This window comes from Leptopilina heterotoma, unplaced genomic scaffold, assembly GCF_015476425.1.
Source record: "Leptopilina heterotoma isolate Lh14 unplaced genomic scaffold, ASM1547642v1 Lhet_472, whole genome shotgun sequence".
NCBI lineage: Eukaryota > Metazoa > Arthropoda > Insecta > Hymenoptera > Figitidae > Leptopilina > Leptopilina heterotoma.
In genome coordinates, this window is record NW_025111099.1 from 550,112 (window position 1) to 562,671 (window position 12,560).

The window sequence follows — 12,560 nt, forward strand, 5'->3', positions numbered from 1 at the left end:
AGAACACCTAGCATCAGTGTTGAAGAAGAAAAACTTGTTATCAAAAGGCACAACAGCTAGCTTTTATCGAGACAGAGAAAAATAATTCCGACAATATTTTACAAAAGATGAAAATCCGTCGTTGGTATATTGCTCAGATGTTGTCGGACTCATGAATAAATTAAAAACAAATATATACAAAGATGAAAATTGGAGACTATTTATTGACTCTTCGAAAACAAGTTTAAAAGTAGTACTACTACATAATACTAATATTTATGCTCCAATTCCAATAGCGCATTCAACGGAAATGAAAGAAAACTATGAATATATGAAACTAGTTTTGGATAAAATTAGATACCGAGAACACAACTGGCAAATTTGTGGAGATTTTAAGATTTTAAGCATACTACTTGGACAACAATCAGGTTTTACAAAAACACCATGTTTCCTGTGTTTGTGGGACAGTAGAGATCAAGCAAATCACTACATTAAAAAACAATGGCCAAAAAGAAATTCTTTCGAACCAGGTTCAAAAAATATAATAAAAAATCCCCTAATCGACCCTTCAAAGGTGATAATTCCATCCTTACACACGAAACTAGGAGGAATGAAACAATTTGTCAAAGCCTTAGATAAAGAAGGAAACTGTTTTAAATACCTGGAACAAAAGTTTCCAGAAAAATCTGATGCGAAACTAAAAGAAGGGGTTTTCAACGGACCACAAATTCGCAAATTGTTAAAAGATGATCAATTTATCACCAAGATAAATAAAAAGAAGAAAGCCGCATGGCTTAGTTTCAAAGCAGTTGTCGAAAATTTTCTGGGTAATCACAAGAGTGAAAATTGGGAGCAAATAGTTAGTGATATGATTAAAAATTTTGGTAAGTTAGGATGCTTAATGAGCATAAAGATGCATTACTTAGACTCGCATCGGGATCGATTCCCTGAAAATTTGGGAGATTACAGTGAAGAACAAGGAGAACGATTCCATCAAGATCTTAAAGAATTTGAGCCGTCTGCAGCGAGAAAACGTGAGTAAAGTTCAACTAAAAGGGATGTTTAATTTATATATCTAACTTTAAATTAATAAAAATGTTTTTAAAAACATTTTCATTAATCTTGTACGTTTTTTCTTTGAGACTTGTGAGTGGAACCTAACCTCTCCTGTCAAATTCATGAGTGAAAATTGTTTTCTATGTAAAGTTTAACTTAAAGTGATTTTTTTAAATTATAAATCTAAACCTAATAATGAATATTTTTTAAATATTTGTTTATTATAAAATATTAAAGTTAATCTTAACGTCACCAGTCAAGGTTTTATGAAATATCAGGCCTTATTTTATCCTAAAACTTATAGTTATTTTTAGTTTATCCAATGTTATAACTTAACGAAATTTTTTTTCAACTTTACAATCAGTATATAGATTTAAACAATCATTTTTTTATGTTTATATATTATTGTTATAATTTTCAGAATCAAATAAATGCTGTTTTGGGGAGAATGAGAAATGAAGCGTACGATCCAGAACGACCAGATCTGTTTATAAGAGCGCCAAGGAGGTGGGATCAACCCCCTGCAGTCGAAAATTTAGGAGAAATTCCGAATGATTTGATAAACGAGGTTCTGGGAATGGATGCTTATTTGATTGAGGATATCATCCTAGATGATATCCCAAGGATGATATCCTAATTCCAATGCAGGAATTAGTGCAGGAGGCTTTAATAGTGCCAATTCAGCCCGTTCCACTCGTCAACGATTCGAATGAAGCTGTAGGCAATTACATCCGCACCCACACTCGGTCACAGTTGATTATGAGAACACCACCGGTTGGTCTAATAGATAAACCATTACCTGTGCTGGAAGAAGTACCGTTACCAGCGCCCCGACGCCGCATTGCACACATTCCGCGGCAATTGCCACCAGTGTCAGCAGCAGTGCCAGCACCAGTACGAGCACCGCGGCAATTGCCACCAGTGTCAGCAGCAGTGCCAGCACCGAGAGCTACTCCAGCACCAGTACGAGCACCGCGGCAATTGCCACCAGTGCCAGCACCGCGACAATTGCCACCAGTGTCAGCAGCAGTGCCAGCACCGAGAGCTACTCCAGCACTAGTACGAGCACCGCGGCAATTGCCACCAGTGCCAGCACCGCGGCGTGCGATTCAAATTAATGCTCGTCCCCTTCGAGGAAATAGAGGTCGTCGTTTGTCAAAGGCAAATTTGGCCTTTGCAACTGCATCCTCGAAAAAGAGGCGTTAATTTTTTTTTCATTATTTTTATTTTTTTCTGTTTCATTTTTTACATTTTTTTCATTATTTTTCAGAACACGTTATGTTTTTACTTTTGGATTTAAAAAAATTCCTTTTTTTATTTTCGACTTTGCTTAAAGTAAGTTACTCACCTGAGAGAAAATTTTGTAAATAACTAATAACGTTAATGTACTTTTTGATTTTTGTAGTTTTTAATTCATTTTTGTTACCTTTTTCTTTTTTTTTGCTTGACACTTTCATTATTTCCAATATTTATATATTTTAGTTAATATTTTTATATTTATTACTGTGTGGTAATGTACATTAACGTTATTAGTTATTTACCATAATCTTTTATTTTTTGTTTCATTTTTTTCATTATTTTTTAGAAAACCTTATGGTTTTTTTAAAAAAAATTTTTATTTAATATAATCTACTTGACTTAATTAAGGTAAGTTAAAAAATTTCTAATAATTTTTTAGTATTTATATGTTATATATTATACTGTTTATAGTTTATTTAATATTAATTACTACATATTATTCATAACTATTTTATGATATTATGTGAATAATTTAGTGAATCCAAATTAGTTATGAATTAATTTATTATAAATATAAAAAAAATATTTCAATTTAAAATTCGCGCGTTACCGGCGGTGAGCTTGTTATCAGCGGTAAGCACGTTGCCGGCGGTGAGCTCACAGTAGTTCAAGTCAACCGCCACACGTAGCAGAGTGGTAAGCGCGCGTAGTTGGGTAACCGCTTGGTGGAGGGAGAGACCTACGAGTATATAATATATAATATATTTTTCAGTTGCAGCATGAAGGTAACGAGGTGCCATTCCCCGCAACTCCTCCAGGGCCGACCCAGTCACCGTGGCACCAGGTGGTGAATCCGCTACCACCTTCGGCGGAAGTCGGGACGCCACCGCAGTCACCTCTGCATGAGATGGCACTCCAGTGGCGTCCATTTTCACCGCCGTGGATGCTGGTGGAGAGGCCGCCGACACCACTGCCCAGGTCACCGACACCTCAACCTAGGATGGAATCGGAGTCTCCCCCACCTTTTATTCAGTTGGGGCCTCCGAGCCCAGGGTAGAGGAAAGAGAGCCGGCGGGACCTCCACCAGAGGCGCAGCCACCGCCTGCTCACGGTCGGCGTCGCTGCCATCGACGGCGGCGCGTAATTTTAAATTTAAATTTTATTTTTAAAAATCAATAAATTTTTATTTTTTTTTGTAAATTAGTATATTTATTTTGCGGATCCTGTATAGACATGATTACGTCTGCGTTAGAGTAAGAGTATTGCGCATGCGTGAATAGGTGGGGAAAAATTTAAGAGTGGGGATGCGTGATAGGTTGGAGTGGGGGTAAATGGTCTAGTGCGCATGCGTGAAAGGTAGGAGTGAGGATTTCGGGGTATATATTCAGGGATTTTGGTGAGTTTAGTCAATAGCTGTTTTGTTCACAGGTTCAGCGGTTCCAACAGCAGCAGCAGCAGCAGATTCCCATTGCCACGACTTACTTTTTTTTTGTTACATTTATTGTTATATTTACCGTCTTTTTTTGTTATTTATATTTACTGTGTTCTGTGTTTATTGCATTTACTTTGTATTGATTTTTAGTTTAAGTGCTTTTAGTTTGTAAGTTCGTTTTGTTTAGTATAAGAATTTTAGTTTGTAAGTGTGTTCTTTTGTTAGCTTGTAAGTGTGTTCTTTTTTAGTTTGTAAGTGTGTTAGCTTGTAAGTGTTTAATTTTAGGTGCAGAGATGAAGCGTAAGGCGAAGACCACCGATGGACCACGTAAGCATCCAAATTACGGTACAATCCTAGATGAGAGTGACGTAACTGTTACTCTCATCAAGGAGGCTCTAGAGTTGATTCCTCTTTTAGACGACGTCAATTTAAGACGTTCATTCGTTGAGATGGGTTGTAGAATGCTCACCACAACATGAGAACGTGTTATCGATCATTCTTAAATCGATGTACTTCACACATCAAAAGCAAAGATGTGTGAGCATTCTACAATCCATCATTAGATTTCGCGCGTTGTTCGAGTCTCATATTGTAGACGGTGCTGGAATTAGTGATCCAGACATAAATAAACGTGTCAAATGGGAAGAGTGTGAGAGTGCCTTTGCATGTAGATTGTACACTAATATGATCCTGAATCTTGTACATATTGATATTAGCGCATTCTTGGACGATGCGTCCACGCTTTTCCAAGATCACATTAGAAGTGCCTTAAATAAGAATGGGCCTATTCATGTGTATGGTGTTCTCATCGCACACTTCAAAAGAGTTGAAAATGATGTAGAAGTTGTTAAACCTATTCCTTTCGGGTGTAAGGCTAAGAGTATTTTCCTCACCACGCTGTTAGATGATTGGTTTGATCAGAATATCAAACATCCAATTTTGCATAGTGTTGAAGAGTTTTACTCGAAAGGTTCGAATTGGAACCTTCAATCGATTATAAGGCTGGAAATCAATGTAAATAAGTATAATCTAATGCGTGCAAACTCTTACATCGGTTTACCTCCACAAATAAAAAAACAAGCATGCATGCATTAATGTTGAAAACCAAGATAACCAATGTTTCAAGTGGGCAGTATTGTCAGCCCTACATCCAAATGTATCACATTCTGAGCGCGTTTCTAGTTATAAAGAATTCAAAGATCAATTGAACTTTGAGGGAATCGAATTCCCAGTCACGCTTAAAAATATCCCGAAATTTGAAAAGCTTAATGATGTTCCGATTAATGTCTACGGTCTATCAAAGAGCTATGGTAACTTTACGGTACACCTTCTCCATCTCACTGCGGAAAAAAGAGATAAGCATGTAAATCTCTTGTATGTTGCCGACATGTATGCGGCTGAAAATAATGATGATAATACTGTATTGTATGACAACGATGATTTTATGAACTTCCATTATGTATGGATTAAAGATTTGTCACGCGTAGTGTCTAAACAATTATCGAAGAAGTCACATCGAAAACATATCTGTGACCGCTGCTTACACTACTTTTCAGGTGTTGAAAGATTGAACGCACACATTGAAAATTGTAAAAAAATGAATGAGTGTAAAATTAAATTACCGACGCCTGACAAGAGTCTGATCACATTTAAAAATTTTAAGAACAAAGAAAAGGTGCCATATGTAATTTACGCCAACTGTGAAAGTCTACTTCTTCCAGCGGATGAAGATGTAGACAATTTAATAAGAGGTGTATTCCACGTCAGTTCAACACAAAAAATTTTATTAGGTTTTGGGATTCGGTTGAAATTGGGTAGATTATATCCTCTGGTTGTAGTAAATAAAATCCCCAAGCGATTTTGAAAAATTTCAAAAATTGGCGGACATATTGGATTTTTAATTTTTTTGTACTTTTTTTTTGAAAAATATATATCTCTGCTTCTTCTTAACGGATTTTAGTTTATGACCTCTTAAATTGTTCGTATTGAAATATACTTTTATTTAAAAAATTAAAATTAAAAAAATTATTTAAATTTTTTGTTTAAAAAATTAATTTAATTTTTTGAAAAGCCATAGAAAAAATATGCTACCTTCAATTTTGATCATTTTTTTACCATTTGCAGCCATAAATGTGTTGAATTTGTCCTAAAATTTTCATCGTGGGACAGCCAGTAGTTTTTGAGAAAAAAAATAAAACGTAAATCCTCGCATAGCGCTGTAGCGCTCAGTTTTAATGCCGCACGATTGAAAATGGAACTTTAATGAAAGTACGAGTTTTTATTAACCCTAGAACTAAAATATGATTTTTTTATGGACTAAGGAAAAACTGGGGTGGTTTGGTACCCCAGATTTGAAACAATTGTAAAAGGTTACCTTTTTTGTAATTTTTTTAATTTGTCAACAATGTGGCTAATTTGAAAAAATTAAACGGATTTTAAAAGGTAAATAAAGAAAAACTGTAAGACCTCGGAAACTTCCCCGTAAAAAATAGAAACCTCCTTTGTAATAAATAATTTTTATTCTATTTTAAAATCATTTAACATTTGTATATATTGTAAATAATATGTAAATTTTCAAGTTGCCTTAATCAAAATAAAATTGTCTCTATTTACCTTTTAAAATCCGTTTAATTTTTTCAAATTAGCCACATTGTTGACAAATTAAAAAAATTACAAAAAAGGTAACCTTTTACAATTGTTTCAAATCTGGGGTACCAAACCACCTCAGTTTTTCGTTAGTCTATAAAAAAATCATATTTTAGTTCTAGGGTTAATAAAAACTCGTACTTTCATTAAAATTCCATTTACAATCGTGCGGCATTAAAACTGAGCGCTACAGCGCTATGCGAGGATTTACGTCTTATTTTTTTTCTCAAAAACTACTGGCTGTCCCACGATGAAAATTTCAGGACAAGTTCAACACATTTATGGCTACAAATGGTAAAAAAATGATCAAAATTGAAGGTAGCATATTTTTTCTATGGCTTTTCAAAAAATTAAATTAATTTTTTAAACAAAAAATTTAAATAATTTTTTTAATTTTAATTTTTTTAATAAAAGTATATTTCAATACGAACAATTTAAGAGGTCATAAACTAAAATCCGTTAAGAAGAAGCAGAGATATATATTTTTCAAAAAAAAAGTACAAAAAAATTAAAAATCCAATATGTCCGCCAATTTTTAAAATTTTTTTAAATCGCTTAGGGATTTTATTTACTACCACCAGAGGATATAATCTACCTAATTTCAACCGAATCCCAAAACCTAATAAAATTTTTTGTGTTGAACTGACGTGGAATACATCAAGACTGAAGTCTTCCAGCGTCACAAATTGTTAAGCATCGGCTAGTATATAAAATGTAGCTACGACAAATCATTATGTAAATATGTGCCGTGTCCGAAAAATGAATCTGACCCTGATAAATGGTTTGCTGAGGAGTTAAAGCAGATTGCAAAGAAAATGAATAAAGTTTTTAAAAATCCGTTACCGATGAATGCATTAACTCCTCAAGAAATCAATGATTTTAAGCGAGCGACATTCTGTAACATTTGTCATCAGAAAATACCGGCAAGCGAAAAGAAAGTCCGCGATCACTGTCACCTTACTGGCAAATATAGGGGTGCTGCTCATGAATCATGCAATTTAAACTATCAAGATTGTCAAAGATCCCCGTAGTCTTCCACAATTTAAGCGGTTACGACGCCCATTTTATAATTCACACGATCTCGACGAGCTTTAAAGGGAAAATTGACCTCCTCCCCATTAACAAAGAGAAGTATATCTCTTTTACTAAACATGTTAATGGGAGTGAGGTCAAATTCAGATTCATTGACTCATTGCGATTCATGGCAGCATCCCTGGAAAAACTCGCATCGTACTTAGACGAGTATAAAATTGTAAACTCCGTTTTTGCCAGTACGGTGACAGATCCGGATAAAATCAAACTATTGACGCGCAAGGGTGTTTTCCCCTATGAGTACTTTGACTCAAAAAGCAAGCTCGATGAAACTGAATTACCCCCCATAGAGAAATTTTATAGTACGCTTTATGATGCCGGTATTTCTGATAATGAGTATACACATGCGCAGAATGTATGGACCGAGTTTAACTGTCAGAATCTCTACGACTATGTACATTTATACATGAAAACAGATGTATTGTTACTTGCAGATGTCTTTGAAAATTTTGGAGAAGAATGTGTTAAAGCGTACGGGTTAGATCCTGCTCACTATTATACGACCCCCGGTTTAACTTGGGATGCTATACTCAAGTACACGAGCATAGGATTGCAACTAATAACCGATATCGATATGATTATGTTTGTTGAGTCTGGTATTAGAGGTGGCATAAGTCAATGCTGCAACCGATATACTATAGCGAATAATCCATATATGGAAAATATCGATGATAGCAAAGATACAAGCTACATCATGTACTTTGACGTTAACAATTTATATGGCTGGGCAATGGCTCAAGCGCTCCCTTATGGCGGCTTCAAATGGGTTGAAAATGTCGACAACTCTTTCAATTTTAATGTATCCGACGATTCACCTGTTAGATACATACTCGAAGTTGACTTGGAGTAGCCTGAAAGTATTCACGATACCCACAAAGACATGCCATTTTGCGCAGAAAATGCAAAACCTCCCCTATCGAAACAGGAGAAATTATTAAAAACTCTCCTACCCAAAGAAAAATATGTGATCCACTATCGAACTCTCAAACAAGTTGTTGCTAATGGCATTAAACTTGTAAAAATTCACCGAGTCTTACAGTTTAAGCAATCAACTTGGCTTAAACCGTACATCGACTATAATACGATGATGCGAACCAACGCCAAAAATGAGTTCGAGGAAAATTTGTTCAAGCTCATGAACAACGCTGTGTACGGCAAAACAATTAAAAATGTCTGTAAACATGTCGACATTAAGCTTGTCACCTAATGGTTTGGCCGCTATGGAGCTGAAGCCCTAATCTCTCGCCCGATTTTCCATAGTCGAGCGATATTCGACGAAAATCTGGTTGCCATTAAACTGCGTAAAACCGAGGTACTACTCAACAAACCGATCTATGTGGGGTTAAGTGTGCTCGATGTTTCCAAAACGCTTATTTACTATTTTCACTACGGGTATATGTTAAAAAAATACGGCGACAATTGTAAACTGATGTATACCGATACAGACAGTCTAATCTACGAAATTAAATGTAAAGATGTCTACAATGACATGAAAAATGACATTCAAAAGTTTGATACGTCAGACTATCCCGCAAACAACGTGTACGGCATTCCGCAAGCCAACAAAAAGATTCTGGGTCTAATGAAAGATGAATGTAACGGAAAGATCATTACCGAATTTGTTGGCTTGCGGAGTAAGATGTACAGCGTACGTGTTGAAGGTCAAGACTTTATTAAAAAAGCCAAAGGCATTAAATCCAACGTTGTGAAAAAATCGATTCATTTTGATGATTATGTAAAATGTCTGCGAGATTTCGACATTCAAACTCGAACACAGTGTAATATAAGATCGCGACTACACAACCTTGAGACTGTAAAACAAATTAAAGTAGCTTTAAGTCCGCAAGACGACAAACGGTATTTGTTACCGGGTAGTACCGACACTCTACCGTGGGGACATTATGCGATCCCTAAAATCGACGAATGATTTTGTAAAACATGATTGTAACAAAAAATAAAAGATTTTTTAATAAATAATGCAATTATATTTAATTTCCATGTGTTTTTATTTAAAAAATCCTTCCATATGTATATGGGACGTTTCACGTTAAGTGTGCCACCCCGTTGGCCAAAATTGAGAGCTTCCTAAAAAATTGGTTATACCCAAAAGTTATTCATATATATAGGTACTTTCGAAAAATATGTGGCCTTTTGAAAAATCCAATATGGCGGCTCCAATATAACCTATAAATGTATCTAAATTAAAAAAAAGCGGCCGAAAAGTGCTAATAAAAAGGGATTAAATAAGGAAATCACCTATGAATTGGGGGTAAAATTAGCACAAGGATACATACTTTGTATTCTATAAGCAAAAACGTTAATTTGATATCGAATTTCAGAAAATAAATATGGCGGATCCAATATGGCGGACAGAAAAATTTTAAAATGCATCGGATTTGCTTGAAAGTTGTTACTCAGGGGTTTTTGGGGTCGCTGATGCCGAATCTGATGTTTATTTTCAGAAATTCAAAATGGCGGATCCAATATGGCGGACAAAAATTTTTTTAATTTATCAGATTTGATTGAAAGTTGTTTCTCGGGGGTTTTTGGGGTCGCTGATGCCGAATCTGATGTTAATTTTCAGAAATTTAAAATAGCGGATCCAATTTGGCGGACAAAAATTTTTTTAATTTATCAGATTTGGTTCAAAATTGTTACTCGGGGGTTTATGGGGTCGCTGATACTGAATCTGATGTCGATTTTCAGAAAGTTTTATATGGTGCGTTAAAAAAATGCTTTTTCCTAAGTTTTTCTTGTGTTCGGCTTTACACATAATAAAAAATAAAGATACTTCCTCTATGAGGAAGGAAAAATTTAAAAACATCAAGTACTTCATCCTCCAATTGTTTTAATAATTATCTAATTAAGTTATTATTGATATTTATTAATTTTTTTACGGTGCGCCTCGAAAAATTTATTTATTTAATGAATAAAGAATTTTCGTGAAATGGTTATCTCAATAATTATTCAAATAAATATTTTTTTAACTGTAATTTGTCATTCATATTACTTATTTATTATTATTTGTTTAGTAAATTGTAGATTTAAAAATACGCATTTTCTATGTGTAATTAGAAAAAATTTAACAATTAATTGTTTAATTATATGATTATTAAACAGTTGCTGAAATATCGATTTGACATTTATAACTTTTATCGGTCATTATAATTAGCTTTATAAATTGCAAAATTAGATAAATACTACATCCCTCAAGGTACAATGGAAAAAACTAAAAAGTTAATAAATAACAAATATTTGTTTAAACAATTTGGAAGAATATTTGTAACAAATTTAACTTAATGTGTTATTTAATTTATTGATTTAATACTAAGTAGTACCAATAAAAGCTGAAAAATTTATATTTTTGTCCGCCATATTGGATCCGCCATTTTGAATTTCTGAAAATAAACATCAGATTCGGCATCAGCGACCCCAAAAACCCCCGAGAAACAACTTTCAATCAAATCTGATGAATTAAAAAAATTTTGTCCGCCATATTGGATCCGCCATTTTGAATTTCTGAAAATAAACATCAGATTCGGCATCAGCGACCCCAAAAACCCCTGAGTAACAACTTTCAAGCAAATCCGATGCATTTTAAAATTTTTCTGTCCGCCATATTGGATCCGCCATATTTATTTTCTGAAATTCGATATCAAATTAACGTTTTTGCTTATAGAATACAAAGTATGTATCCTTGTGCTAATTTTACCCCCAATTCATAGGTGATTTCCTCATTCAATCCCTTTTTATTAGCACTTTTAGGCCGCTTTTTTTTAATTTAGATACATTTAAAGGTTATATTGAAGCCGTCATATTGGATTTTTCAAAAGGCCACATATTTTTCGAAAGTACCTATATATATGAATAACTTTTGGGTATAACCAATTTTTTAGGAAGCTCTCAATTTTGGCCAACGGGGTGGCACACTTAACGTGAAACGTCCCATATATATACATAATAACATATGATTAAAACTTATATTAATGTAATATAATTTAAATGTGCAAATCGCCCCCAGTAACTTAACGCAAATGCCAATCAGCCAGCAAAGCAATCAAAGATTAATGTTAGCGTAGAATCTCTTTATAAATCAAATCTACTTCCAACAACAGACCTTTACAATGCCAGTGCCAACTGATTTAATATTGATTCATTAATGATTCATTATTGATTCATTAATGATTCATTATTGATTCATTAATGATTCATTATTGATTCATTGTTGATTCATTATTGATTCATTGTTGATTCATTAATGATTCATTGTTGATTCATTATTGATTCATTGTTAATTCATTGTTGATTCATTATTGATTCATTATTGATTCATTATTGATTCATTGTTGATTCATTGTTGATTAATTATTAAATCATTATTGATTCATTGTTGATTCATTATTGATTCATTATTGATTTAATGTTAATTAAATTTGGCACTGGCAGTGTAAAGGTCTGTTGTTGGAAGCAGTTTTGATTTATAGAGAGGTTCTACGCTAACATTAATCTTTGATTGATTTGCTAGTTGTTTGACATTTGCGTTAAGTTACTGGGGACGATTTGCGAATAATAGATTATACATTTGCTTTATCTTCCCACGTATTGTGAGAATTATCAAAGCCAAGCCATTTGACAAGAACTTTGTTTCCACGTGTCTTGAGAATTTTTTCCACAAGATAAATATCTGAATATTTTACTTTAAGAAGTTCCTCTTCATAAAATGCTCCGCTGATGGGTTGATCTTGGTAATCCTTGAGCTTGTAAGTCACTGGTTGAGTTGATACAACTTGATCCACGGTGAATATTTCTGTTGTCCAATTGGGTGTGTATCCTTTCTCGAAAACGTTTTTATATTTGCTTACTCGAACTTTGTCACCAATTTTATACTTTGCTCGTCTTAAAGGAATTTTTCTCAGTTTAGAGATCCTTTCTTTTAAAATTTCAACGTCTTCTGAAGTAACATCTTTAGGCTTCATTCCAATTGTTCTATGTTTTGTATCATTATAGTTGGAAATAAGAGTAGGCAATATATCATACCACTTGTAATTTCCTCGTAAACTAAATTGCATCCACATTTTTCTTTTTAGTGTTGGATTAAACCGTTCAACAATATATA

General features: G+C 33.9%; 1 protein-coding gene across 1 annotated transcript; it reads left to right on the forward strand.

Annotated features, from left to right (window-relative positions):
• Positions 1-1,483: 1,483 nt before the first annotated feature.
• Positions 1,484-4,185, forward strand: LOC122507555 (proline-rich protein 36-like). The gene is made up of 5 exons (XM_043620340.1): positions 1,484-1,603; positions 1,684-2,196; positions 3,047-3,327; positions 3,894-3,910; positions 3,992-4,185. Exons 1-5 carry the CDS (start codon positions 1,484-1,486, stop codon positions 4,183-4,185), a joined length of 1,125 nt encoding a protein of 374 aa, XP_043476275.1.
• The last annotated feature ends 8,375 nt before the right edge of the window (positions 4,186-12,560 follow it).

Bases quoted from the DNA above. Each gene is read 5' to 3' on its own strand.
- LOC122507555 (XM_043620340.1), top strand. From the start codon at position 1,484: ATGAGAAATGAAGCGTACGATCCAGAACGACCAGATCTGTTTATAAGA. The intron at 1,604-1,683 runs GTTCTGGGAATG...ATTCCAATGCAG, and splicing joins CGAATGATTTGATAAACGAG to GAATTAGTGCAGGAGGCTTT. The intron at 2,197-3,046 runs GCAAATTTGGCC...TATATTTTTCAG, and splicing joins GAGGTCGTCGTTTGTCAAAG to TTGCAGCATGAAGGTAACGA.